Source organism: Astyanax mexicanus, chromosome 15 (assembly GCF_023375975.1).
Source record: "Astyanax mexicanus isolate ESR-SI-001 chromosome 15, AstMex3_surface, whole genome shotgun sequence".
In the NCBI taxonomy this organism is placed as follows: domain Eukaryota; kingdom Metazoa; phylum Chordata; class Actinopteri; order Characiformes; family Acestrorhamphidae; genus Astyanax; species Astyanax mexicanus.
Window position 1 is genome coordinate 19,718,586 of NC_064422.1, and position 26,579 is coordinate 19,745,164.

General features: G+C 37.4%; 1 protein-coding gene across 1 annotated transcript; it reads right to left on the bottom strand.

The window, feature by feature from the left end:
* Window positions 1-100: 100 nt before the first annotated feature.
* Window positions 101-26,320, bottom strand: LOC103043583 (cadherin-20). Its single transcript, XM_022669135.2, has 12 exons — window positions 26,183-26,320; window positions 19,522-19,802; window positions 17,951-18,245; window positions 16,114-16,233; window positions 14,659-14,826; window positions 14,317-14,504; window positions 12,705-12,958; window positions 11,884-12,020; window positions 10,277-10,398; window positions 9,284-9,401; window positions 4,014-4,265; window positions 101-2,916 (listed from the first exon to the last, which is right to left on the bottom strand). Exons 2-12 carry the CDS (start codon window positions 19,726-19,728, stop codon window positions 2,396-2,398), a joined length of 2,382 nt encoding a protein of 793 aa, XP_022524856.2. The 5' UTR covers window positions 19,729-19,802; window positions 26,183-26,320; the 3' UTR covers window positions 101-2,395.
* Window positions 26,321-26,579: the final 259 nt, after the last annotated feature.

A 26,579-nucleotide genomic window follows, 5' to 3' on the forward strand; every position in this document is an offset into this window, starting at 1 on the left:
AGCTGAATGGATGGGACAATAGGGAAACAAAATAGAAAAAAAATGCTTGTAACTAAATATTTGCTTTAAATAATTAAGATTAAAAACAAGTGAAAATGAGTAATTAAAAAACAAGTTTAATTCAGATGCAAAATTCACATTCATAGGCTGCTCAATAAAAGAAAATGTTATTAAAATACTTAATACAATAATTGTGCTTTTTATTTTGGCACTGAAGGCAGGTAAAACTGTACAGAGGAGAGAGATGTTCAGATTTTGTTCTTCCGGAAGCCACACCTGATTTTATGGCTGTTTGCTTCATCAGATTCCACCACTGACACTCTCCAGGCTTTCTTGCTCTCCTCAAACTGCATTAACATGGCCAAATATAAAAATATAAATAACAGATACAACTGAAAATGATTATATAATTGTAACAGCATCTGATACAGCATTTATTCCCATAACATGAAACTTCAGATGTCACAATCCTGCAAACTTCACATTTGATGAACATATTACAAAAATAATTTAGAAAAAAATAAATAAAAGCACAGATTATGAGCAAGTATAAATAAGGTCCTGTAAAAGATTAAATGAGTAAACGATAATAGTTTTTTATCTGGCTCCATAAAAAAAAAGGAAAGAAAGAGATAGAAAACATGACATTAACCCTCTATGGCATAGTGGTGCCCACAGGCAACAAAGCAAATTGTTGGTTATTACATCTTTCAATACAATTCCATAACTTATTTATTTACTTTCTTGTTCATCTTTAATATAAAGTTACATGGCATATCTATGTCCAATACAATGTGATGTAAAAGTGGGTCATAAATACAAATATGCATATTTGCAAACAAAACAAAACAAAAAGTATATTCTTGTTGTAAACTAATCAAAACTTGTGCAGTTAAGACCACTTTTATGACGAAGCAGTGGTTCTCTGGTTCTCTGGTTTTGGACACCTCCTCCTCCTACCTCCCATGTTTGGGTTCTTCCTTGCTCTAAAATGCCTGATCAGCTTATCAAGTCAAAATCTAAATTTATGTTTTATAAAAAATAATATACCACATTTTTACCACTATAAGGTGCACTTAAAATCCTTTAATTTTCTCAAAAAATCAGTGTGCCTTATAATCCGATGTGTGTGAATTTTACCAGATCAGGTTGTAAGGAGCAGTAAAGCCACTCCACTAAAGTAACTTACAGAGTTATACAGGAGTTTTAGTTTAGTTCTCCAGCACCGAGACTGGAGCAGTATTAGCATTAGCCTCTAACCGCGCTAAGCTCTAGCTCTTTCACCGTTCAGAGGTGAGCATTATTGTCCTGTAGCCTGCTGCTAACTCCGGCTAGCTCTAACAGCATTAGCATTACCTGCTAACCGTAACTGTAGTCTGCGCGTTTATGTTAAAACCAGATACGCGGGACAAACCGCTAGCTAATATCACCCTGGCTTACCAGAACACTCTGGGTTCCTCACTGTAGTCACAGATGGAGCTTGTTGCTAGTGCTAGCTAGTAGTAAGCCGTTAATGCTAATGCTAGTGCACCCAGCCTTAGTGGGAGTCCAAGCTTACTGTAAATAAAGAAAAGCACTTTACTCACCCAAATAAACTGTTTTTAGGAGAGAAATCAGAGTAGATTAACATCCAGTGCTCGTTTGACTTTTGAAACTTTTTTTTTTTTTGTTTACTTAGCTTAGCTTAGCTTAAGTAAACCCCCACCACCACCACCACTAGTATTGAATAATGTGCCTTATAATCCGGTGCATTTTATGTATGAAAATACACAAGAAAATAGACATTCATTGATAGTGCACCTTTTAGTGCAAAAAATATGATAATTAATGCCATAGAGGGTTAAAACATTTGTATGCTGTATGCTAAATCATACAGGTCTTGGCTAAAATCCAGAGGGTTATAATTACATATTGTTTTGCATGTCAGTGAGTAGATCCAGACTTCTGTAGACTAAACAAAATGATGAATATACATGGATTTTGTGGTATCAAATTGTATAAAAGGCTAAACAGCCTTGTACATGTTGAAAGATAGTTAACTAGAAAAAATACAAAAAAAATAGAAAAATAAAAGTTTCCCCTCCGAGTGGAAGTGGAGGAAAGGCCTAGTTCAGGCTCATTCTAGTAGCTGTTCATGCTGAAGAACGTGGCAATGTCTTTGTTCCCTTAATGACTGTACCATGTCTATTAATCCCATCCATCTCCTACATTCATATAGCATGGTTCCAACAGACTTTCGTTTTAATGTGTTTAGACTTTGTTCCTTTTCAAAAGAATGTTCCTTCCTCATTCTTTCTTAATGTGACTGCTCACATTTATCTCTTTTTATTTGTACTTCCAGTAGAGAGCATGCTTTAGTTTATATATGTTTATGTAGTTTAGACATGTTGAAGCTCTACCACATCGGGCTGTGATTGTTGCTGACACCGTACATTTCCGCTAGTTTAAGAAACCGTGGCCCCCACTCGTTTAGGTAGTCATATTCATGGTCAGTATGTGAAGTCTGAGACTGCAGGGAGCTCAGGGATCCCGCTATAGATCCTTCACCTTCGTATGCGTATGTCTGAAGGGAATCATACGGTGGGGCGCAAGTGTCTGAATCGGCTTTGTAGAGTTTAGCCTCCACGTAGCTGTGAATGTTAGAGCTGTCTTCCCCCACTTCCGTAACGCAGTGCTGAGGGACATGTCGGGAAAGGCTCTTGTCCTCAGGTAGCATGTCCTGCCGCAGTTTATGATAGTTTGCTAGTGGTTCCACACGAGGGCTCCATAGAGCATAAATATCAAAAGCCTCAGTGTCCTCCTCTCCTCCACCCTCGTCATCATAACGCACAATGTTCTCGTGCAGATGTTCCTCCTCTTTGGTGAAGTAAGGCTTTTTGCTTTGGCTCCGCAGGGACAACGTCAGAATGATCATCACTGTGGAGGCGAGAGAGAAAACGATTAGAAATGTTCAGATGAAATTTACAGTGGTACCTTCAGTGATCTCAAGTTGCAAACCACAAAAATAAAATATCACAGAAAATTTAATTTATTTCAGTAACTCAATTCAAAAAGAAAAGTGTATATATTATACTGATTAATTAAACTTAGAGCAATCTATTGCAAGCATTTATTTCTTCTACTGCTGATGATTATAGCTTACAACTAATGAAAACACAAACAGTATGTCAGAAAATTTTAATATCATATGAAACCAAGTGGTACAGTCTGGGAACAGATGCCAAGTCCTGCTGGAAAATGAAATCTGCATTTCCATAACCTTTATGTAAAAGAGCAGTGATCTATAGTTGCATCTCAAAAAAACTACACTATCATCAAAAAATGTATTCATTTTAGTAATCCAATTTAAAAAGTATAAGTCCATATATTATATTGATTAATTAAACTCTGAGCAATCTAGCCAATTATTTTGGCAGTCTGGGCACAGATGCCAAGTCCTGCTATCTCCATAAAGCTCCACAAACCACCGCTAACCATCAGTACATTTTAAATTTCATTTGGATTTTTTGATACTAATATTATGGAACAAACATTTAATTGAATCATTTAATTGTTAAAATTAAAATGATTGGAACAGACTTGTAGAAGGAAGAAATACACTTTTAAAAGGATCTAGATTTGTCTCAAGCACTAAGCCAACACACCTACATTCTGTAAACTGGGTTCAATGATCACACATCCACACACTGTCCTGTGATGATTCTCTCATGATATAAAGTATATGTTACTTAGGGACTTAATGAATTAAAGTGAAGGACAAAGTGCTGTAAGGAACTTTACACCTTTTTTTAAAGGGTCGGTTACACATATGTCACCATTGGCTCTTTAAAGTGAAAAGGTGGCCTGTTCTATATAAATACAGTGAATTTGAAGTAATATGATCAAAAATATATAAATGTTTGACATAAATGAATTTATAAAACATCTGCTTTCTTGCATCCATCATATTATGTATGCATGTAGTGTAGTTAATTAAATTTTTTTTTTGTAAAATGTATTTCAGTGTTTCCTACCAATCAATACGAAGGCGCAGGCGAGGATGGCTATAAGTGCAGCTTGGCTCAGGTTGGCTGGCATCGTGTAGGCTTCAGCATCACAGGATAGAACCTCTCCATCTGAGTCACAGCTGCACACACGTACGGTTAGTGTGCTGGTGCTGGACTGAGCAGGCTGATCTCCATCAGACACCAGAATGGGCAAATAATACACACTCTGCGTCTGAACTGACCAGCCACCACGCCGGGTTAAAAGCCAAGCTGAGTTATCTGCACACACGAGATAACGAGGGAGAAAGAAGAGAAAGACAAAGAGGAAGAGTTAGAAAAAATACTTTAGTGTACTGCTACTGTAGTGATAATTTAGTTCAATACAAGTAAAACTATAATTGAATCAGGCTTCCTTATACAGCTCCTTATACCAATTTCTGAATCACTTTCTCTGATTTTGCCATTTATAGGTATATGTTTGAGTAAATTAACTTAGTTTTTTTTTATTCTATAAACTACAAACAACATTTCTCCCAAATTCTAAATAAGAATTTTGTCATTTAGAGCATTCATTTGCAGAAAATGAGAAATGGCTGAAATAACAAAAAAGATGCAGAGCTTTTATACCTCAAATAATGCAAAGAAAACAAGTTCATATTCATAAAGTTTTATATTTAAAAGAGAATATTTTAAATTCAAAAGAGTTCAGAAATCAATATTTGGTGGAATAACCCTGGTTTTTATCACATTTTTTATGCATTTGGATAACTTTATGCCACTCCTGGTGCAAAAATTCAAGCAGTTCAGCTTGTTTTTAATGACTTGTGATCATCCATCTTCCTCTTGATTATTTTCCAGAGGTTTTAATTTGGAAAAATCGATCATTTTTAAGTGGTCTCATATTTATTTCTCGAGAGCTGTATGGATGCAATATCCATACTGCAAAACTCAAAAACTCTGTGAAAATATTCAATCTGCATGTAATCAACACATGATTAAATATTAAAATGATATGGGTAGTTTATATTAAGCTACACATCTTGGCTTGGAGTTGTAGAGGTTCCTAATGGTGTTCCACGTTAATCCTTTCGATGCAGCTTGAATATTTTCACGGAGTTCCTGCTGGTTTTGCAGTATAGGTGGAGTTTTTTGGGAGTTTTGCAGTATGGAGATTGCATCCAATAGCATCCCACACATTTTCAATCGGGGATAGGTGTGGCGATGCAGCTGGCAATGACGTAGCATCTGTGTTTTAAGACAGCTTTTAAGACAACAGTTTGTGGATAAAAACTAGTTTAAAATAGTGCACCAGAGTGTGCTTTCAGAAATGGTAGGGCCACTGGTTGAAAAACCTTATTAAAGTAACGTTGGGCTGACTAACTGCCTGTAATAAAGACCAAAGTGATGTGGCATTGTGGCATATGTGGCATATTCCTGTTATCTCCGGTACTCACAGAAGGCGAAAAAACACACACAGGCGCCAGGACCATACTAACCTGCGGCCACTAAAACAAACCACGCCCACTACTACCTCATTCTCTGTTGGGCTATGGAACTGCCAGTCGGCTGTTAACAAAGCAGACTTTATCGCCTCTTATGCAAATCATCTGGCCTTACAACTGCTGGCACTGACTGAAACTTGGATCAAACCTGAAAACACTGTTACTCTGGCGGCTCTTTCCAATAATTACTCCTTCTCCCATACTTCTCGTCCCTCAGGACGAGGAGGTGGAACTGGCCTATTAATCGCTAATGGCTTAAAACATACTCCACTACTACCTGCAAACTCATACAGTTCATTTGAGTATCATGCCACACTGGTTAATACTCAAGCAAAACTTGCCATTATTGTTATCTACCGTCCTCCTGGACAAATGGGCGAGTTCACACACGAACTTGACATGCTACTGTCTTCTATCCCTGAGCAAGATTGTCCCATGCTCATTCTAGGGGATATGAACATCCACAACGACAGTACCAACTTTAGACTTCTCATCCCTCATGCAGTCTTTCGAACTGGAGCAGGTCCCCAGCCCTCCAACACATAAAGCTGGCAAACATCTAGACCTGATTTTCACTCGTAACTGTGACACCGACTCTTTAACTGTCACTCCTTTGCACCTCTCGGATCACTACTTCATGAAACTCAATATTCATATTTCAAACAAACCCACGGCTACTCCTACGATGGTCTCGTTCCGCCGAAATTTACGAGATATCTCAGCAGACCAGTTCTCCTCGCTGGTGACTGACAAAATGCCACCAGGCTCATTTTCATCACTCAATGTAAATGATGCCACCGATACACTCTGCTCCACACTAAGCTCCTGTTTGGACAACCTCTGTCCTCTTACATCTCGAGCCATTAGCTCTAGCAAACCGCAGCCATGGCTAAAAAATAACTCACTGAGGGAACTACGTTCCAAACTCCGAGCTGCCGAAAGAAAATGGCATAAAAACCAAAAACAAGCAGACCTAAAAAACTACCAAGTGCTCCTGGCTTCCTTCTCAGCCAGCATCACGACTGCTAAAGCTGAATTTTATCACAATAAATTCAGCTCCCTCACAGACTCCCGGAAACTATTTGCTACTTTTAAATCACTACTGAACCCTCCTCCTCCTCCTCCGGCTACATGCCTTACTGCTGAAACACTTGCATCATTCTTTACTGGAAAAGTGGCAGCTATCAGCAACCAGTTTACTGATGTAACATGTAGCAGTCCTACTACATGCTCTGCAGCCCGGTGTCCCTCCACCGAAGGCGTTGCGCTCTCCTCGCTACTTCTCTCACTGAGAACGAGACACTGGCTCTCCTAACACGTAGCCGTCCTACTACGTGTCCGCTTGACCCAATTCCCTCAAACTTACTACAAACCATCGCACCTGCAATCATTCCGGCTATCACTCACACGATCAATGCCTCTTTAACTTCTGGTGTTTTCCCAACTGCTTTCAAACAAGCACATGTGACACCACTGCTTAAAAAGCCTTCTCTCAACCCCGCCCAGGTTGATAACTACAGACCGGTCTCACTACTACCCTTTCTCTCTAAAACACTCTAGAGAGCAGTTTTAAATCAGGTCTCTGGCTTCCTCTCCCAGAATGACCTCCTGGACCAGAACCAATCTGGATTCAAAAAAGGACACTCTACCGAGATGGCTCTGTTGCCTGTGACTGAAGCGTTGAAAACTGCTAGAGCTGCAGGCCAGTCCTCAGTGCTCATTCTGCTGGACCTCTCGGCCGCCTTCGACACGGTCAACCACGACTTCCTCCTAACTATACTTTCAAACATGGGGATCTCAGACAATGTGCTGTCATGGTTTAGATCATACCTCACTGGGCACTCGTTCAAGGTGTCGTGGCAAGGACAGCTGCCCTCAGCCCACTCCCTATCCACTGGGGTTCCCCAGGGTTCGGTACTGGGTCCCCTTCTCTTCTCAATATACACTGCCTCTCTTGGTCAGGTTATCCACTCACATGGCTTTTCCTACCATTGCTTTGCTGATGACACCCAGCTATACCTGTCATTCTCACCTGAAGATAACTCAATCTCTGCACGGATATCGTCGTGTCTCTCTGACATATCCTCTTGGATGAAGGAGCATCACCTTCAATTAAATCTCTCAAAGACTGAACTTCTGGTCATACCAGCAAAACCATCTTTTCAACACAACCTCTCTATAAGCATCGACTCTCTCTCTCTCTCACCGACAAAGGTTGCTAGGAACCTGGGTGTTATGGTTGATGACCAGCTCTCCTTCACGCACCATGTGGCCTCGGTTGCTCGATCCTGCCACTTCGCGCTTTATAACATCAGGAAAATTAGACAGTTTCTGACGCAACAGGCCACCCAACTCCTGGTACAAGCAGTCGTCATCTCACGCCTCGACTACTGCAATGCCCTGCAAACTGGCCTCCCGGCCTGTGTAGTAAAACCACTCCAAATGATCCAGAATGCAGCAGCACGTCTGGTCTTCAACCAACCAAAACGGGCACATGTCACCCCGCTGCTCATTGAGCTCCACTGGCTACCAGTTGATGCTCGTATCAAATTCAAAACTCTTACAATCGCCTACAAGGTGATGACAGAACAGGCTCCTTCCTACCTGCACTCACTCCTGAAGGCTTACGCTACCTCCCGGCCGCTGCGCTCCTCCAATGAACGTCGCCTCGCTTTGCCAAACACTCACACAAAGCAATCCAGACTGTTCTCATACAGAGTTCCCCAATGGTGGAACAAACTACCTTCCACTACCAGATCAGGAAAATCTCTCGCTATCTTTAAGAGACTCCTGAAGACAGAGCTCTTCAAAGAGCACTTACTCTCCTAACACCTCTAACACACTAACTACTTCTAACCCCATTTCCTTCTTCCCCTCCTTCACTTCTCTATCCCTTTATTTCCCTTCGACCTCCTTTAAGCCCTATCTAAAAATGGGTTATCTAAATTCCTATTACTTTTGTACTTCATTATTGTAAGTCGCTTTGGACAAAAGCATCTGCCAAATGAAATGTAATGTAATGTAATGTAATGGCATTGTGTGAAATTTCACCCCACACCATCACACCAAGCCTTCTGGACATGTGACCTCTACTGCAGTCTTTGGCGACGTTGACATGGTGTTAAGGGCAGTTGTCACAATAGTCTGCGTGCATGTAGTTCTCCTTCATGCTGCCGTCTGCCAATGGTGCTGACATTAACAGGATCACTCATGAAGGGGGTACTCCTGATAGAGAATCACTCCATGCATGTTGGACAATTCTTTGGACATCCTGGCAATTGCAAAAAGTCTCCTAATTTCAAGGTGATCATAAACAATGATCTTCCCAGATTGTCCAATAGTGTGTGGTGTCCAATAATAAAATAATCCAATCTATAGTGTTCAATCTTCTTCCAAAGAGTTCAGGCTAACCTGATCTTGAATCATAAATATGAAACATCTTGTTTTGTGTTGGGAAATGTGACTTGTGAACAGTGTATATATCCATTTTCAATTTGTGTGTGCAATCTGTATAGCTATGTATGTTTGTGTGTATTTGCTTCCAGCGCATACACAATACATATACTGTATTTTTTGGCACTCCGGATAATAAGGCACGCTATCAATAAATGTCTATTTTCTGGTCTATTTTCATACATAAGGTGCACTGGATTATAAGGCGCATTATGACACTAGTAAGGAGGAAAAGTAAACAAAACTGTAGTTCTTTAAAAAAAAAAAAAAAAAAACATTTTCTTTTAAAGTCACATCGTCAGTGTGACCCACAGAGATTGTCTATTCATACTTGATTCTCACCTTGATTATCTCGCAGAGTGAAGTTGGGATTATTAGCAGCTTCTGGGGCTAAACTGTAGTGGAAATGCTGTCCCCCTGTGGGCTCGTCTGGATCTACAGCTGTTACTGTCTGAATCAGCTGGAGAAAAAAAAACAGAAAATCAATTAATCAATGAATAAATACATTTCTTCTTCAAAACATATGGTGGCATTATCCATATTAATTCAGTTTTGCTTAATAGTACTTGTGTTCAACAGCTACTAAATCTAAAATAAAAATATGAGTATGCCAGACAATCTGCATTGTGTATGTGAAGCACTTTTAGGAACACCTGTAGACATAGACTTATTTATGCAATTATTTTATTTGACAAGCAGCTAGTAGCAGTGCAATGCAATGCAGATATGGGGCCAACAGCTTCTGGTATTGTGCACATCAACCATGGAAATGTACGAAAAAATGTAATGTTTTGCATGAGAGATCAAGGTAGAATGACCGGACTGGCTTGAGCTGAAATAAAGGCCACAGTAAAACAGGTTGCGCTGGTGATTCCTGTATATACTGTAACTGTAAAGCAATGCTTAGTCATAAACAGAAATAAAAGGAATCAGATGGGAATCTGTTATGCTTTTTCTGCAGAAAAAGTAAGAAAAAGTCAGATTTCAACACAATGCAATTCCAAATGCAGATTTGGAATCTTTGTTCTGCACAGTGATCCTTGGCACCTTTTCCTGCACCTACTATTTTGGTTTAGACCAAACAAGGTAGGGTTGAAAGCTCCTTAACATAAATTATTCAAAATCTCCTGGAAAGAAATGTATTTAATGACTTACATTTCTCTTACAGGTTCTCTTAATGTTGCCATGTTGAACACTGTTCCAACATTGATCACTATGGTAAGTTTAAACCACTCCTAATACTAGTTTATTATTACTGCTGCTTGAATTTATTTAGTGTATAATGTGTATGTAAGTATATATGTAGGCAGGGTGGGTGGGTGAGTGTTTGCTTACTTGTCCTGCTTTTGCATTTTCACACACAAACGTCCCATAGTACTGCATCAGTGATGGTGGGTTATCATTTACGTCTAGGACCCTTATAGCAACGAATACACTGCCAATCTTTGAAGGGTTATCTGCAAAAGACACGCAAACTTATGTTTAGCTCATGTTTTATAAATAGTTACACGCAAGAACATACTTTCACACACCCTAAATGAAATGGTAAGGTACACTATTTGGACAAAAGTATTGGGATATCTCCTACACTTTACACCTACAGGAGCATGTATGACATCCTATTTGGGATCCATAGGCATTATTGCTTACTACACTGCCTGGCCCAAAAAAGTCGCCACCAAAAAAAAAAAGTCACACTCTAATATTTGAACCGCCTTTAGCTTTCATTGCGGCCCGCATTCTCTGCGGCATTGTTTGGATCAGCTTCTGCAACGTCACAAGATTTATTTCAATCCAAAGTTGCATTCATTTTTCAAGATTGCATTAATGATGGTAGAGTCTGACCCTGACACCGCACAAAGCTTCTCCAGCACATCCCAAAGATTCTCAATTAGGTTAAGGTCTGGACTCTGTGGTGAACTCTCAATCCATGTGTGAAAATGATGATCTCACACTGCAGAAAATCCATTGGCAAAAACTAGACATAAATGTATGTATAAATATATGTACATTAAGCAAAAAAATCTGCCAATGGGGTAAGCAACATTTTCTTAGTAAGATTTCTTACAAAAAGCAATGGCAAAGTCTCAAAATGAGTGACGTAACACCTAAATCAAGCCAAAAAGTCACTGTTTTTGGACACAAGAATCAGAATAACTTGATTGCTGCTTGATTGTGCTTATTTTTTTAAATTACTTAAAATAAGGTATAAATTCTAAGTAAGAATGATTAATATAATTATCCCTAAAATAAACTAAATAATCTAACACTTACAAGGCTTAGGAAGACAAAAAGTCTATCAGAAAAGAAAATAAGATTTGTTGCCCTAAATTTAGAAAAATTTAGATTTAGTTTTTTGCAGTGCATAAACCACTTTTTCACAATTCCAACACAATGAATCCTGGCATTGTTATCTTGGAATATGCCCGTGGCATCAGGGAAGAAAAAATCCATTGATGGAATAACCTGGTCTGTATTCAGTATATTCAGGTAGTCAGCTGACCTCATTCACAAACTGTTGCTGAACCTAGACCTGCAGACCAACTGCAGCATCAACCCCACATCATTTATTTAGTTAAATCCAGGTGGAGACTTTTTTTGACAAGAGTGTACTGTTTTTCTGTCTTTTTGGACTATGCTTTTTGCACTGAGGTACAACCATTTAAGGAAAAGAAAGAGGTATTCCCCAAACTGTTTCTACAAAGTTTAAAGCACACAGTTGTCCAAAATGTGTTGATATGCCGAGGCCTTTAAGTTTTCATTCACTTCATTTCAGCTTTTAATCTACACATGCAAAGAGCCTGCTTAAATGTGTCCTCCTAAAAACCTCAGAAACTCAAACTGATGTTGCTTGCTTATGCAACCTATAAACCTGAGTCTGCTTACTCATCTCTCTGGCTAACACATAGAGACATTGTGTTTTTGTATATGTGTGTACTCACTCATCTCCATAGCTAACACAGTAAGGTTGTGCCAGCTGGCTTTTTCTCTGTCCAGAGGTAACGCTGTCATCAGAGAGCCGTTAGAAACGTCCATATAAAAGCACTTTTCAGGATCACTCTTACGCTCTATGGAATACCTGAGCAAAGAGAGGCAAAAGATTACCATATGAACGATAAATAATGGCATTCTATATTTCTACATTATTCTACACTACATTTTTATTTTTTTTTCCCATGTGTGATGCACCACAAATATATTATTTCAAATTGTATGTAACCTGGCAGATTATGGCTGAATCCTAAAAAGCTAAAGCAAAATGTAGCAATGCTAAACCTTTAGTGTTCTATAAAGCATGTTAGTGTTTAATGAAACACATTCATAGTATGTATAGGATGTACAGTAAAGTGTCCAGGAGTGCAAATGTACAGTATGTACGGTAAAGTGTAGTATTAATCTACATAATCATGTATCATATAAGTGACGTAATGGTGTTACTGTATGAATTTTTTATATAGATCAAATTTTAGAAATAAAATAAGAAAGAAGTCTTAAAAAATACTTGTAATAGTATATATTATGTACATTTCAAGTAATAATCCAGTAAAAAAATTAATTAATATAATGGCAAATGTAGGAAAATTGCCTATTTGGTTGATTTTCGAGTTCAATAAAACATAAAAAAATCTAAATTTTATCATATAACACCAGTAAATTTGACATTATCTTATTCTCGTGTACTCAAGCCATGAACAAACCAATGAAATGTAGGTAGCAGAATTAGGATTAAGAATGGTATTTACCTAGCTGGCTTGTATCTCACCTTATAGTGTTGTTTGCAGTGTCTGGATCCCTGGCAGAGACGGTTTTAAACACTGTTCCGATTTCAGCATCTTCAGGAACTTCTACATAGTAAAACTGAGAATCAAACTCTGGAGCTTCATCCACATCCTCCACACTCACATGGACAGTCGTCACATCACTGAGTGGATCTTTAGTCTTAAAGCGCGAGTCAAAATGAGTATTAGATCCTTCCACCTTAAGAGTGTAGCTATGTTTCGTCTCGAAGTCCAATTTCTAAAACACACACACACACAGAAATAAAGACACATTGATCAGTATTCTACAGTTCGGTCTTTTAAATGTCAGTTCAGCAAAATTTAAACCATTTTCATCCTTTCCCAAAATATATTCAGTTATCCGATTATAACAACATATAAGGTGTAGTATGCTGAGCTTGATGGGTTGGGATCATCTAACATCAATATATGTGTTATGTGAACAAGGTGTGCAGTGTAAAGAATGTAATGAGTAAAGAAGGTACACTGCTAAGAATAGGAAGAGGGTTCCAGGAGGGTCCCTACTGTCTCTGGTCTAGTGTATGAGTGTGTTTGTTGGAAATTCTGCTGGTGTTTAATCTTCTCTAGATAGGCCATTAAAGATGAAGCCCAACACAACAGTATCATCGGTAGATTTCACAATGGTGGACCAATGGTATTTTCACAGGGAACAATTTCTGAAAGTGTTCCTGAGCCGTTGCATTGATTTCTAGTACAGACTCAGTTCTTTTTTTTTTTTTTTTTTTTTACCAACAACAAAAAACGTCATATTTGAGAGACGACTCGTAGCTTTACAAAAAAATTAGAAAAAAAAAGGTGAAATTTTGCTAGAGTGGAGAGTAAACAGCTGGTCTGAAGTACATGCTCAGGTCGAGAAGGGAAAAAAAGGACAGGTGGTTTGCTTTTGCTGTTTTTGCAGCTATAGCTGCACAGCTGCACCAAGAGATGTGTGTGGGTATGAGAGAGAAACACGTAGCGCATGCGTAAAAGCAAAAAGATGCATGAATTCCCATTTGATCGTTCACATTTATGTTGCATGTCCATGGATCAGATACAATTCCGATATCAGACCACATTTAAAAGTGACACAGATCTGATTTGGGAAAAAAAAAAAAAACGTATTTGACACGTTCACACAGCCTTGAAAAATCTGATCTCAGAAAATCAGATTTGTCACTTCAGCCTGGTAATATAAACGTAGCCTTAGTTGCAAGATGCTGTTTTCTAATTGAAGTATTTATACAAACGACCCCCAATCTAAAAAAAACATGATTAGAGAACACACTAAGCATATCGTCACTGTGCAGTGAAAAACAAGTATCTCCAAAACAGCAGCTTCACAGAAGAGAGATAAAACCTTCTTTACTTTAAATGGAAGTCAATGTAAAAAGAGTTTATTTCAGGTAATTGTAGAGAATTTCCATTGAAAGTTTGACACAGTGTAAGGGGCAGTTTGTGTGTTCAAACTAAGTAGTAAACTAAAAAAAGACAAAAATGGACATACTTGTTTTTCACTGGACAGCGACGATATACAGCAGCCCATTGATTTCCCCAGTTTTTTTTTAAAGAAACCTCTTATTGAATGTAAATGCTTACCTTTTTAACAGTGATGATGGCATACAGGTTGCTAACATCAGTGCTAATGTCGAAGAAGTCTTGTCCGTCTCCTCCGATAATGCTGTATTTCATTTCCGCATTAATGCCAACATCACGGTCTTTAGCTTGGATTTGTCCCACCACTGATCCTACTGGACTTGACTCTAAAACACTCATTTTGTACAGCTCTGAGGAAAGAAAAGATTAGTTTACAAATATTGAGTTACACAAATCACACCCACTGTACACATGATCAGATTGCTACCATGTCTGAGGGTTTTTTTTAATTGCTTGTAATAAAGTGTATTCATTTAAATATAAGGAAAACACTTTATATCTTACGCTGAGTGAATTTGGGTGGGTTGTCGTTGATGTCGCTGAGTGTGATGTTGACCGTGGCTGTTCCTGCCAGACCACCCAGTTGACCCTCCATATCTTTAGCCTGAATAACCAGCTGGTACTGCTCTCTGACCTCACGGTCCATGTCAGGCAGAGACACATGCACTTCACCTACACAGACAGACAAATTAGGATAGGTTTGCAGAATAATTGTAAATATCATTTCTTTGTCTAAATACATTTTAACATTAAAATGTCAAAAAACAAGAAACAATTCAATTTAACTAATTGGTTCATTGACACAGTGGTTCATTTCACTGGCCCCTTTATATAATTAAAGGGCAGCTGTTTTTTTTATTTATTTGTTTTTACATTAAAGCTGTAACATTCTCTATTTGCATAAGTACTGCAGTAAAAGTCAACAATCTTTATTTTTTATTTATATTTATAAAACCATTCTTTCTGCATTCTTTAAAGAGAAAAAATAAAATATGATTTTAATTAAGTTTAACTAATAGAAAACGATCAAATTCGAATTTAATTAATAAAATGAATAGTAATATAAACATTAAGATTTTTCTAGAAGAACAATTCTAGAAAAATTGCAAAACAAGAAAAAACAAAGTGTTCAAAAAACAAAACGTAAAATTAATCAGGATGAAGGTAAACTAAATATTAAATAATGTAATAAAATATATTAAAAAAAAGTAAATGGTTAAAAAAATAAGTAGGAGATAAAAACAATAATAAAAGCAAGTTAAGTCGAGGTAGTTAGAACCAGCCAGTGGAGCTTTAGTGTTTCCTGTAATAAATTCCTGCTCACTGGTGCACGGTGACTGATAGCAGATTTTTCCAGTTCAGTAAATACTCGTTACCTACCAGCTGATCCAGCCACCAGAGCATGTCTAATAATTACCAGTGATGTAATGTTAATATTTACCCTCACCAATAATGCTGTTGATTTAGGTTTTAAAGATTTCTGTGACCACAAAAATAAATCTTTTTACATGTCAATCCCAGAAACCTACTACCTAAAATAGACCATCTTCAGTCTGGACTGAAAGCTCAAAATGACCTTACAACAGTCTGACTCCTTTAGTCCTCATCAAATTACAGTATATCACATCCTACCAGTGATCCCTGAATTCTCCAGATAAAACAACTCTGTTAGCTGTATTTTCCATAAGATGTGCCATTGAGGGGTTTCATTCGCCTGTGTGTCTAATAACCAAGTAGCAAAACATACAAAGATATAAACTTAAAATGTGAAAAAATAAATGTAATATATTTTAATAATCAAACATTTAAAACTACTTGGTTGCAGTTCTTTTTTATGTAGTTTTGTCCTTCAGGTCCAGTGTAGCCAACAGATGTAATTATGAAATGTACAGTTTTTAAAGGTTGCTCTCCCTGAATAATAAATTTGCTTTATGTGTACGAGTGTATGATTGCTTGCACCTGTTTTTGCATCCACAGAGAAGTATGGCTGTCCTTCAATAATACTATACGCCAAACGTGCACTGCTACCATATGATGGGTCATCAGCATCTACAGCTGTCACCTGGATCACAAATGTGCCTATGAGAAAAAAAAATAAAGAGAGGGAATTAAAAACAAATAGTTATTATTAATATACAGCTGCAAGACTAATAAATAAATCTTTAAAAAAATACTTAATTTTTTTCATCATTATAGGCAAACACTATCTAAACGAATTATACACAGACATTTGTGCTGATCACGTATTTTATAGAGCACATTAAGTAAGCATATACTATGGGGTGAAAAAGTATTTGCCCCCCTACAGATTTCTTTTGTTTTTGCTTTTTTGTCATACTAATATTTTTCAAAGAAATTGTAATATCAGACAAATATAACCTGAGTAAATATAAAAAGCATGTTTTAATAGATTTGCAGAATTGTGTTGGAGGCCACAATTTAGTTTTTTTTTTTTTTAAGACATTCAGAGATGCACTTGTTTGTGTGCTTTGGATCATTGTCCTGCTACAGAACCCAAGCACACCTGAGCTTGAGGTCACGAACAGATGGTCAGACATTCTCCTTCAGGATTGTCTGATAAACAGCAGCATTCCTGGTTTCATCCAATTAAAGCAAGTTGTCCAGGCCCTGAATCGGCAAAGCAGCCCCAGATCATCACACTACCACCACCATGTTTTAAGTTTACTGTAATGTTTTTTCTAAAATAATATGTTAGTTTTACACCAGGTATAACGGGACACACACATTTAAAAAAAATCTACTTTTGTCATGTTAGTCCAAACAATATTTTCCCAAAGTCCTGGGAATCATTAAGATGTTTGCAGGCAAATGTGAAACAGGCCTTCATGTTCTTTTTGGTATTTTTTGTTCTTTTTCGTTTTTTTGCCTTGGATACCATTTTCAACCAGTCTTTTTCTTATTATTTGAATCATTAACATTGAACTTAACTGAGGCAAGTGAGACCTGCAGTCCTCCTGGATGAGTTGTCCATGCCCTTATGGAATAATTTCAGTTGGCCGTGTACTCCTGGGAAAGTTCACCAGTGTTCCATTTTTCTCAATTTTTAATAATAGCTCCCACTGTGGTCTGCGGGAGTCCCGAAGCCTTAGAAATTACTTTGTTTCCTTATGATTAGACTGGTAGATGGTTAGTGACTGTTTTCTTCAGATTGCAGCAAAATGTGTTGCTTTATGTTTAGTTGCTTCCTGTTGTCAGACAGGTTCTATTTAAGTGATGTATTGATTCTACAGGTCTTGGATTAATCAGAACCTGGGTGTGGTTTGTAAAATTTAACTCGCTTAAAACACTTTTTCACAAAGGGATAGATTGGTTTGGATAGGTTTTTACCTTAATAAATGAAATCATTATTTAAAAAGTGCTTTTTATATTTACTCATGTTATCGTTGTCTAATATTAAAGTTTGTTTAATTATCTTAAAAAAGTATTACAAAAATGCAAAAAAAAAAAAATAGAAATCTGTAGGGGTGAAATACTTTTACTATTATTGGGCCAACTAGGTATGCAGCCTAAAAATATGCCTTGCCTCTGGTCCTTCAGGCTGTGCTGTAAACTCAATAAAGGCAGTCTGAGACACACTTGGTCTGGGATAAGGGAGCGGCCTTATACATATCTAGGCTAGTCTTGCTCTGCCTCTGGTCTCTACTGAGTAGACTTACATTTTAAAATTGAATTTGTTGGTCTTGTTGCACTTGGTGTTTTTAATGTGTGTTATTATTTTTGCATAGAAAATATAAAGGAAGACACTGAGAAGAATAGTATTGTGTGGATACTTTACCAACTGGTGACATCTCGGGAATAGTTGCTCTATAAGGTCCATCCAGAAATTTTGGCTCATTATCATTGATGTCCTGAATCTTCACAATGAACTCTGACTCAGGCTCTAGCGGACGCCCCGTCTCGCGGTTCAGGGCTTGAGCTCGGAGAACATATTGGGCCTTCACCTCACGGTCTAGCCTCTTGATGGCATGGATATCACCTGTGCTGTCGTCCAGAGTAAAAGTATTACCCGCACCTTCACCAGACAGGGTATACCTAGTGGAGCCATCCCCAATATCCATGTCCGAGTGAAGCTGAAACAGAGTCCAAAAAGGTCAGTTATAGGTAGTGATGGTATGGTTTTTGTCCTATATGTATATAGTTGCAAGAAAAAGTATGTGAACTCTTTGGGATTACTTGGATTTCCTTTTTTTTTTCCTCTATTTTTTTCCCATTTTCTCCCCAATTACCCAACCCACTCATTAGGACTCCCCCTATCACTAGTAATGCCCCAACACACCAGTAGGGTGAAGACTAACACATGCTTCCTTTAATACTTTGATGGGAAGTCAGCCACCGCTTCTTTTTGAGCTGCTGCTGATGCTGCATGGCCGAGCAGCATCACAGTGCGCTCAGAGGAAAGCACAGCGACTCGGTTCTGATACATCAGCTCACAGATGCCCTGTGCTGCGGGCATCACCTAGGAGTGATATAGGGAGAGAGCGCCATCTACCCACCCAGAGGTAGCGAGGCCAATTGTGCTCCCTCTGAGCGCCAACAGCTTGATAGCAAAGCTGAATGAGCTGGGGTTCGAACCTGCGACGTCCTGCTCATAGTGGCAGCGCTTTAGACCGCTGGACCACTCAGCGCCCCATTACTTGGATTTCTACATAAATTGATCAGTAAATGTGTTCTGATCTTCATCTAAGTCACAACAATAGAAAAACACAGTCTGCTTTGAATTGCGCCATCAACGGAAAAAATTATTCCCAAGTTTACCAAGACATTTTGCAGGAAAACTTAAGACCATCTGTCCACCAACTGAGGCTCAACAGAGGATGGATGATGCAGCAAGACAACGACCCAAAACAGAAGTAAATCAACAACCGATGGCTTCAACAGAAGAAAATACTTCTGAAAAGTCCTAGTGAGAGTCCTGACCTCAACCCAATTGAGATGCTGTGGCCTCATGATCTCAAGAGAGCGATTCACACCAGATATTCCAAGAATATTGCTGAATTGAAACAGTTTTGTAAAGAAAAATGGTCCAAATTTTCTCCTGACTGTTGTGCAGGTCTGATCTGCAACTACAGGAAACGTTTGGTTGAGGTTTTTGCTGCCAAAGGAGGGTCAACCAGTTATGAAATCCAAAGGTTCACATACTTTTTCACCCTGAACTGTGAATGTTAACATGTTGTGTTCAATAAAACCATGCAAACATAACATTTTTTAAGTGGTATTACTTTAAGCCGACTGTGTTTGTCTATTGTTGTGTTTTAGATCAGAACATATTTAATGACCAATTTATGCAGAACTCCAAGTAATCCCAAAGGGTTCAAATACTTTTTCTTGTAACTCTCTTGCACTTACCTTTCCGATGTACAGAGGTTTCTGTTCAGTGTACTCCTCGAGAACAAAGAACTGGTTCCAAACCCATCCTCTCTTCACTCTGCTCAAAGATTTCACTTTCAGATTGTTCTCCACTTGATCTTCCAGCAGGACCTCTTTAAGGTTTAACAACAACAGTACCATCAGGATCATGGTAAAAGTTCTTCTGCTCAGTAACACACTGGCCATGTTAAAGCAGGAGTCTGGAGCTGGTCTGGACAGTAGGATGGTCCAGAGAAATGTCTCTAATTTCAGGTGTCAATCTGTTAAAACAAACATTATACTGTCACACAATGCTATCTGATTTTAGAACAAAAACTGTGTACAGAATGCTAGACACTAGAACCATTTTAAAAAATTTACAGTAAAACAGGGTTTATGAACAGATATCACTTTATATGGTATATAAAATATTCAAGCCTGTTATTTGCCATGTCATTAAGTTAAGATTTAATTCATTACATTTTTAATTTATTACATTTTTCCTAATGTTATAGTAACTTAATTTAAAGCTCTGAAAAAAAAAACTAAGAGACCAATTCAGTTTCTGAATCAGTTTCTCTGATTTTGCTATTTATAGGTATATGTTTAAGTAAAATGAACATTGTTGTTTTATTCTATAAACAATAGACAACATTTCTCCCAAAATCCAAATAAAAATATTGTAATTGAAAGCATTTACTTGTAGAAAATGAGAAATGGCTGAAATGCCTTAACACTTTTTAACTTCACTGACTTTTACTCCTATTTTAGTGTAAATTAGACAGATGCCATCTGTTAATTTTGGATTCAACAGATTGGCAGAATTATTTTTTCTGTGAAAAGACTGTGTGTGTGGGGGGGGAGGGGGGGCTGGGTGGTGGAGGTTGGGGGGTTAAAAGGTGGGACCACCCTAATAGACTGCAAAGAGAGAGAGTGTGTGAACAAAACGAGCAGAAAAAAGAGCCTCCTGACTCTATTATTCTTTGTGAGGAGTGCATGTATTATATAGCCTCACACTCCATCACACTCTTAACCCTCACTTCATCTTAACCAAAGACACACAAGAGTCAGTCAAGAGCAGGGGTGGAGGGGGGGACTTTCGTCCTTTTTTTTTTGTCTAGTTTTGTTCTTTTCTTTTAGTTCGAGATTTGTGGGGCCCTGCAGCAATTTTAGATCTTTAGTAAAAAGGGGAAAAAACCAGAAAAACAGCCTCTGGAAATTGGTTTAAAGTTTGGTTACATATAGAATCACTCTGATCAGTCAAAAATTGTTGGGGTATAGTTTCATGTCTAGTGTCACTGAAAGTCAAGTACCTACTACTACTTGTAAAAACAGCTTTTACTTTAGATAAAAGTGCTACACCTTTCCGAAAAACTAGGGCTGTCAATATTAACAGTATAATGCATGCAGTTAATCTTAAAACTTTGATGCGTGATTGTGTTTGAAAGCAAATTAATCAGCCTAGTGATGCATCAGCAGTTTTATTTATCGGTGTAACACAGTAACGCTTACTGCTGACTTCTGAAGGTAGATTACCTTTTCTTTATACTGAAGTTTATGCTCTCTTTCGGTTTCTCTTTCTCTCCCACATACACACTCACTCACTTGTGTAGTCATGCACACACAGAAACACACAGCTGATGGCACGTCTTCTCTTTTTTTAAGCTGTTGAGTGTGGAATATGGAGCTACACTAGTGTTTATTTTCTCAATTAAACCTCTCAGGTAAACTCAGCAACTAAGCACATTACAATATTATATTCTACCCTGAGATATTTAAAATATTGTTAAAAAAAGTCTGGTGTAAATCACACTATAAAATTATTACGGTATTACTGTACTGATTATTACAATAATTTTTTAAGGGATTTTAAAGCACCAATAGTACAAATCTAAGTTTTTTTCAAATATTCAAATACCTCATATTAAAAGCTTAGTCATAAGAAGAAAAGGTGTTGAGAAGTTAAGAAAAAAGTGAGACTAATTGATAAATTGTGATTAAACAGAGAATTCTATTGTGATTCATTTTATTTATTTTTTTTACTAATTGACACCACTACAAAAAAAAACACGCACATAAGCAAGTATACCGTATATGAAAGAACTCAAAATATTTACACAGTTTAAATATGTTTTTGGATTCATGCTTGCCGTTTTATACTATTCTAATTTGGCAATAAAGCTGTTTAGTTACACTCGTTATGCATTCCATTGCAAAAAAGACCCTCACTTTAGGTTTTAAATAATCTGGGGCCTAACAGAACGATTCCTTGGGTGCATGATGCCGTCACAAATTTAAATGAGCTTCTATTGACCACAGAAGGTCAAGTCTTACCCGCCTGTATTCAGCAGCATTTTGTCACAGCTAATAAGCTGACATGCTATAGTATTGTGGAGTCTAAACATTCCACACGTCTTTCAGTGCCTCTTTTCTTTCTGAAAGAGCAGCTGGTACTTATGGAACACACACACACACACTATCTCTCTCTCTCTCTCTCTCTTACACACACATACAGGGATGATGGATGGGAAGGACAGAGAGAGTGAGAGACCACATGAGTAAGATTTGCCTTATGGACAAGGACACACTTTTTAAAAAATATGTCACTAATGCAGAATGTATTTGAGAACTACAGCATGTACACAAGTTGTATTTAACACGTATTTGAATATTACTGTGTGTATTTCAGTGATAATCCTATCATAAAGAAGTATAGATACTAGAAGAGAAGTATTAACTTAAGCTTTTTACTTAAATAAAAGTGTAAAAGTACTGCTTTCAAAACTACTTAAAGTATAAAGGTAAAACTAATGTGAGAGGAAAAAATGGCATAACAACAAAATCTTAGGTCGAGAGCACTTTAAAAGTATGATTTTCTTTGATTTTACCAAATTAAAAACCTCTGCAATATAATCAAGAGGAAGATGGATGATCACAAGCCATACAATCAAACCGAGCTGAACTGCTTGAATTTTTGCACCAGGAGTAAAGGCATAAATGCCAAGATGCACGAAAACTGTGATTAAAAAACAGGGTTATTCCACCAAATATTGATTTCTGAACTTGTTTTCTTTGCATTATTTGAGGTCTGAAAGTTCTGCATCTTTTTTGTAATTTCCAACATTTTTTTATATTCTGCAAATAAAGAATTTGGGAGAAATGCTGTCTGTAGTTTTTAGAATAAAACAACAACGTTCTTTTTATTCAAACATGTACCTAATCATCGAGAGACTGATCCAGAGCTGTATATGCCCATTTAAAATACAATGCAAATATATTAAAGAAGTAGGTATGATGGATCATGTATAAACCAATAGGGTGTATGAATGGTATATGTTTATACTTCTCACCCAATCACAATCAAATTCACTCTATCTAAATGGAGATATTTATCTGGATAGGGTTTTTTGAACAATGAGAAGCCGGAATGGAAACAATTAAATAAAACGAGGCTATTTTTAATTTGTAAGGAGTAGAAAATTCAAATAATTTTGTAAAAATGTAGTAGAAATAAAAAAGTTTTTTTTAATAAATATGACATATGAATTGTCACGTCTTGGCCTCGTCTCGTGTCTCTGTGTGCATTCCCCCCGTGACCTGTGCTCCCCTGTGTCTCCCGTCTCAGTACTTTTCCACATGTGTGTCTAATTTGTAGCTCCGCCCCTCGTTACCTGTTTCCCCAGGTGTTCAGTGTTTCATGTTACTATAAATAGCCCTCCTCTGCCACCTTGTCCTCCGTCGGTCTTTGCACCTTCCTCTGTCGTTTGTCTCGCCACGTTTACTATAGTTTGTTCACGGTTTCGTTACGCTCTATGTATTTCTTGTATATTTCTAGTCACGTTTCTTGGCTGTTTGTTTCTTTGTTTATTTGTATATATTCACGTATTTATCCTTTGTACATATTCCCTTACCTTGGTTTGTACTTATCTGTCTAGTTTAGCTCTTTGTTTGTTTTCCCTGTTTGTTTATGTATATATATATATATATATATATATATATATATATATATATATATATATATATATTCGTTATTCCCCTGTTTGTTTATTTGTTTATTTGTTATTTATTAAAGTCTGTCTTACCCGCATTTACGTCCGCCTCCTGTCTGGTCCCGCGTTACATGAATATGATAACCAAAATTTTCACTTCATTACTAGACACCTCTTTTGACATCGTATTTATTTGAGATCTACAATATTAGTATTATAATACTATAGTGAGTGTTTGTGTACTCCGGTGTGTACTTCAGCACCATGCTCTCTCTTTCTCTCTCTCTCTCTCTCTCTCTCTCCTCTATTACTAAGCAAGATGTCCTAAAGATGCAGGCAGACTAAGAATGAGATCGGCTAAACAACATGTTCCTTCAAGCATCTCACAGCAGCTGCGAGCTTGTGAACACAAACACAGACACAGACAGACACACATACACAAAATATACATATATATTAAAACAACTCACAAGAGGTAATAGTATACCATAATAATATAATAGCTTATATTACAATGTACAAATATACTGTAAATTAGTATTATTATGATGCAATATTTTTAGTTTAGTTTATTACATGTCTATTTAAAAACTGTTTCTTTGTGTTCTCCTGTTCTCACCACTATGATTCCCACTAATTCCCAATTCTTCTCACACTCAGGACTGAAAACTTGGCTCGGTTTGGCTGCATTGTGGGGGGTTGAATCGCGAGTCTATGTGTGTGGTGTTGTATACCATTATCCTGGGCTGATTTCACACCCAGCATGACCGTATCCTTCGCTCGCTGTGGTCTAAATGGAGGTCTATAGAGGCCAGGGTCCGTGGAGAAATCCAGAGTGAATGACTGATTCAATCCCACACACTTTGCTGTGTGTCATGGCTAATTTGTTAATCTTAATTGATTTCACATGGTGCCGGATATCACCACTGGACAATTTCATGCTGTTGACCTTTGTATAGTCCTAGAAATTTAAGGGAGCTAAAGGTAAAACATCTAATTTCACCCAAATTTGCCTTTTGAACAATTGCTGTAGTTAATTAGCCATGTTTGGGGTCTAAAATACGCTTTTTTGTTTTAGCTACCAGCAGATAGCATCATCATAATCTGTTACTTATTAAAAAATGGTCAAGTAAACGGAGAGACTCAAGTCTTTAGATTGGGTTGGCTTTGTTGAATTTGTGCTGTTTTTACTAGGCAACATTTCATATTTGTCCATTTTTATAAATAATAGTAGATGATACAGTGTCGAATATCTGCAATTTTTGAAACAGTGAGGGTAGAAAAAAAGGTTTTTGAATTGTATTTGTATAAGAAGAGTCAGAAATTAGGAGGAAAATCTGCACAATTCAATTGATAAAACAAATTACATTCCATCTAATCCTTCTACCATGTGCTCACATTTTTACCTTTTTAGCATGTGTATTATAAGTAACTAAACTAATAACTAAGTGCTTCAGTCCGTAACCTCCTACTCATCTGTGTTGGTTAATAATTTACAATTACTAAAGCACTCTCCACCACAAAAGTATTTGCGTTTATGTTCCTAAAGACAGGTTTATGAGTGTTCAGACAAATTTCACACTCCAGAAACAACTCCCAAACCACACAGCATTTCCCATTAGCATCCATGTCCTCCCCTTTGTGCTTCAGTTATTTCATGACTAAAGCACAAAACAGTCAAACACAAATCATAAGAATGCATTCTCAAGCATTAGTCCTTCAATTTTTTGTCAATTACTTTTAAAAATGACAAAAAAATAAAAACTCCAGCCAGTCTTTAATGCTCTAAACTGTTTGCATGTCTGTTTGCATGTCTGTTTGTAGGTCTGATTTTTTTTCGTCATTTTTTTTTTCGTCATTTTTTCTATCTATCTAACATTGTCTGAAACGACATAGGCATCCTACTATCCTAATTTGTTATTACCATGAGTAGCTTCTGTGTAAACCTAGAGAAATAAACCTCAGACACCAACCATGTTTAAACGCATTTCAGAATGGTCACACTTCATTGACTCATTGAGTCGTTGAGTCGTAACCCTGACCTTTCTCAGCTCATTCCTCTGTCATTTCCTCATTACACTGTAACTAGCATATAAGGGCGGTCTGTTTATTCGTGCGGAAAATTGAAATTAGCCATTTAAGCTGTGCTCTGGTGCCAACCTCAAAAATCTGGAATCATAAGAGTTGCAAAAATGTCTTTATCTGTTACTGGCCTAAAACTAAATGCCAGTATAACACATTGTATTTGAGCAGAGCATTGAATGTTGATGGGTAAGACAGAGAGCAACTGTGTGTATAGTGGCTATCTGTAGTAGTGTTAATAATGTTATTAATAACACCTAAAAAAAACTGGAAATATGACAGTCACCTGTCAATCTCTATGCATCTGTAAAAATGCATAAATTCTTAATCAATCTACCTATAGGGGTAATGTGGCTTACTAAGTCAACACACAAATCTACATCAATCTGTCGGTTCATTTTATGTCATACTATTATCTATAAAAATGACATAAGCACACTGACAGACAAAAAGAGTTTTTGTATACTTTTGCCCATTCTTAGAGAAATCACATAAACATTCATATGTATGTCATTTTTTCTTTAAAACACTTTCTAGATAATATTTCAATTCCTAAATAAATGAATGTTCCAAAAAGTGTACTTTCTTACCCTCTCCTTCTCTTCTTCTCCTGTCTTTCTCGCGTGCATCAGCTACAAGTCTCGTCTCTATTTCCTTCTGCAGAGTGTTAGACGTCCTGCTTTACTGCATCACTACACACTGTGCCCCTCTCAATCCAAATTGCCCATTCAAACTTAACCTAGTTACTGTCCTACCACTAGCACCAGCCAATCACAAGAAGGGGGAATCCTAAAGGAGGCGGGTGAGGGGGGAGAAATGGAGAAACAGAGCGAGAGAGGCAGAAAGAGAGAGCACATGAGAAAGCAGAAAGGAAAAACTAAAGGAAGAGCAGTAGAAATAAGCTACAGATAAAAGCACCAAATGTGAGAGAAAATAAGAGACAAAAACAGCAGAGAGAGACAGACAGCAAATAAAGAGTAAGATAGA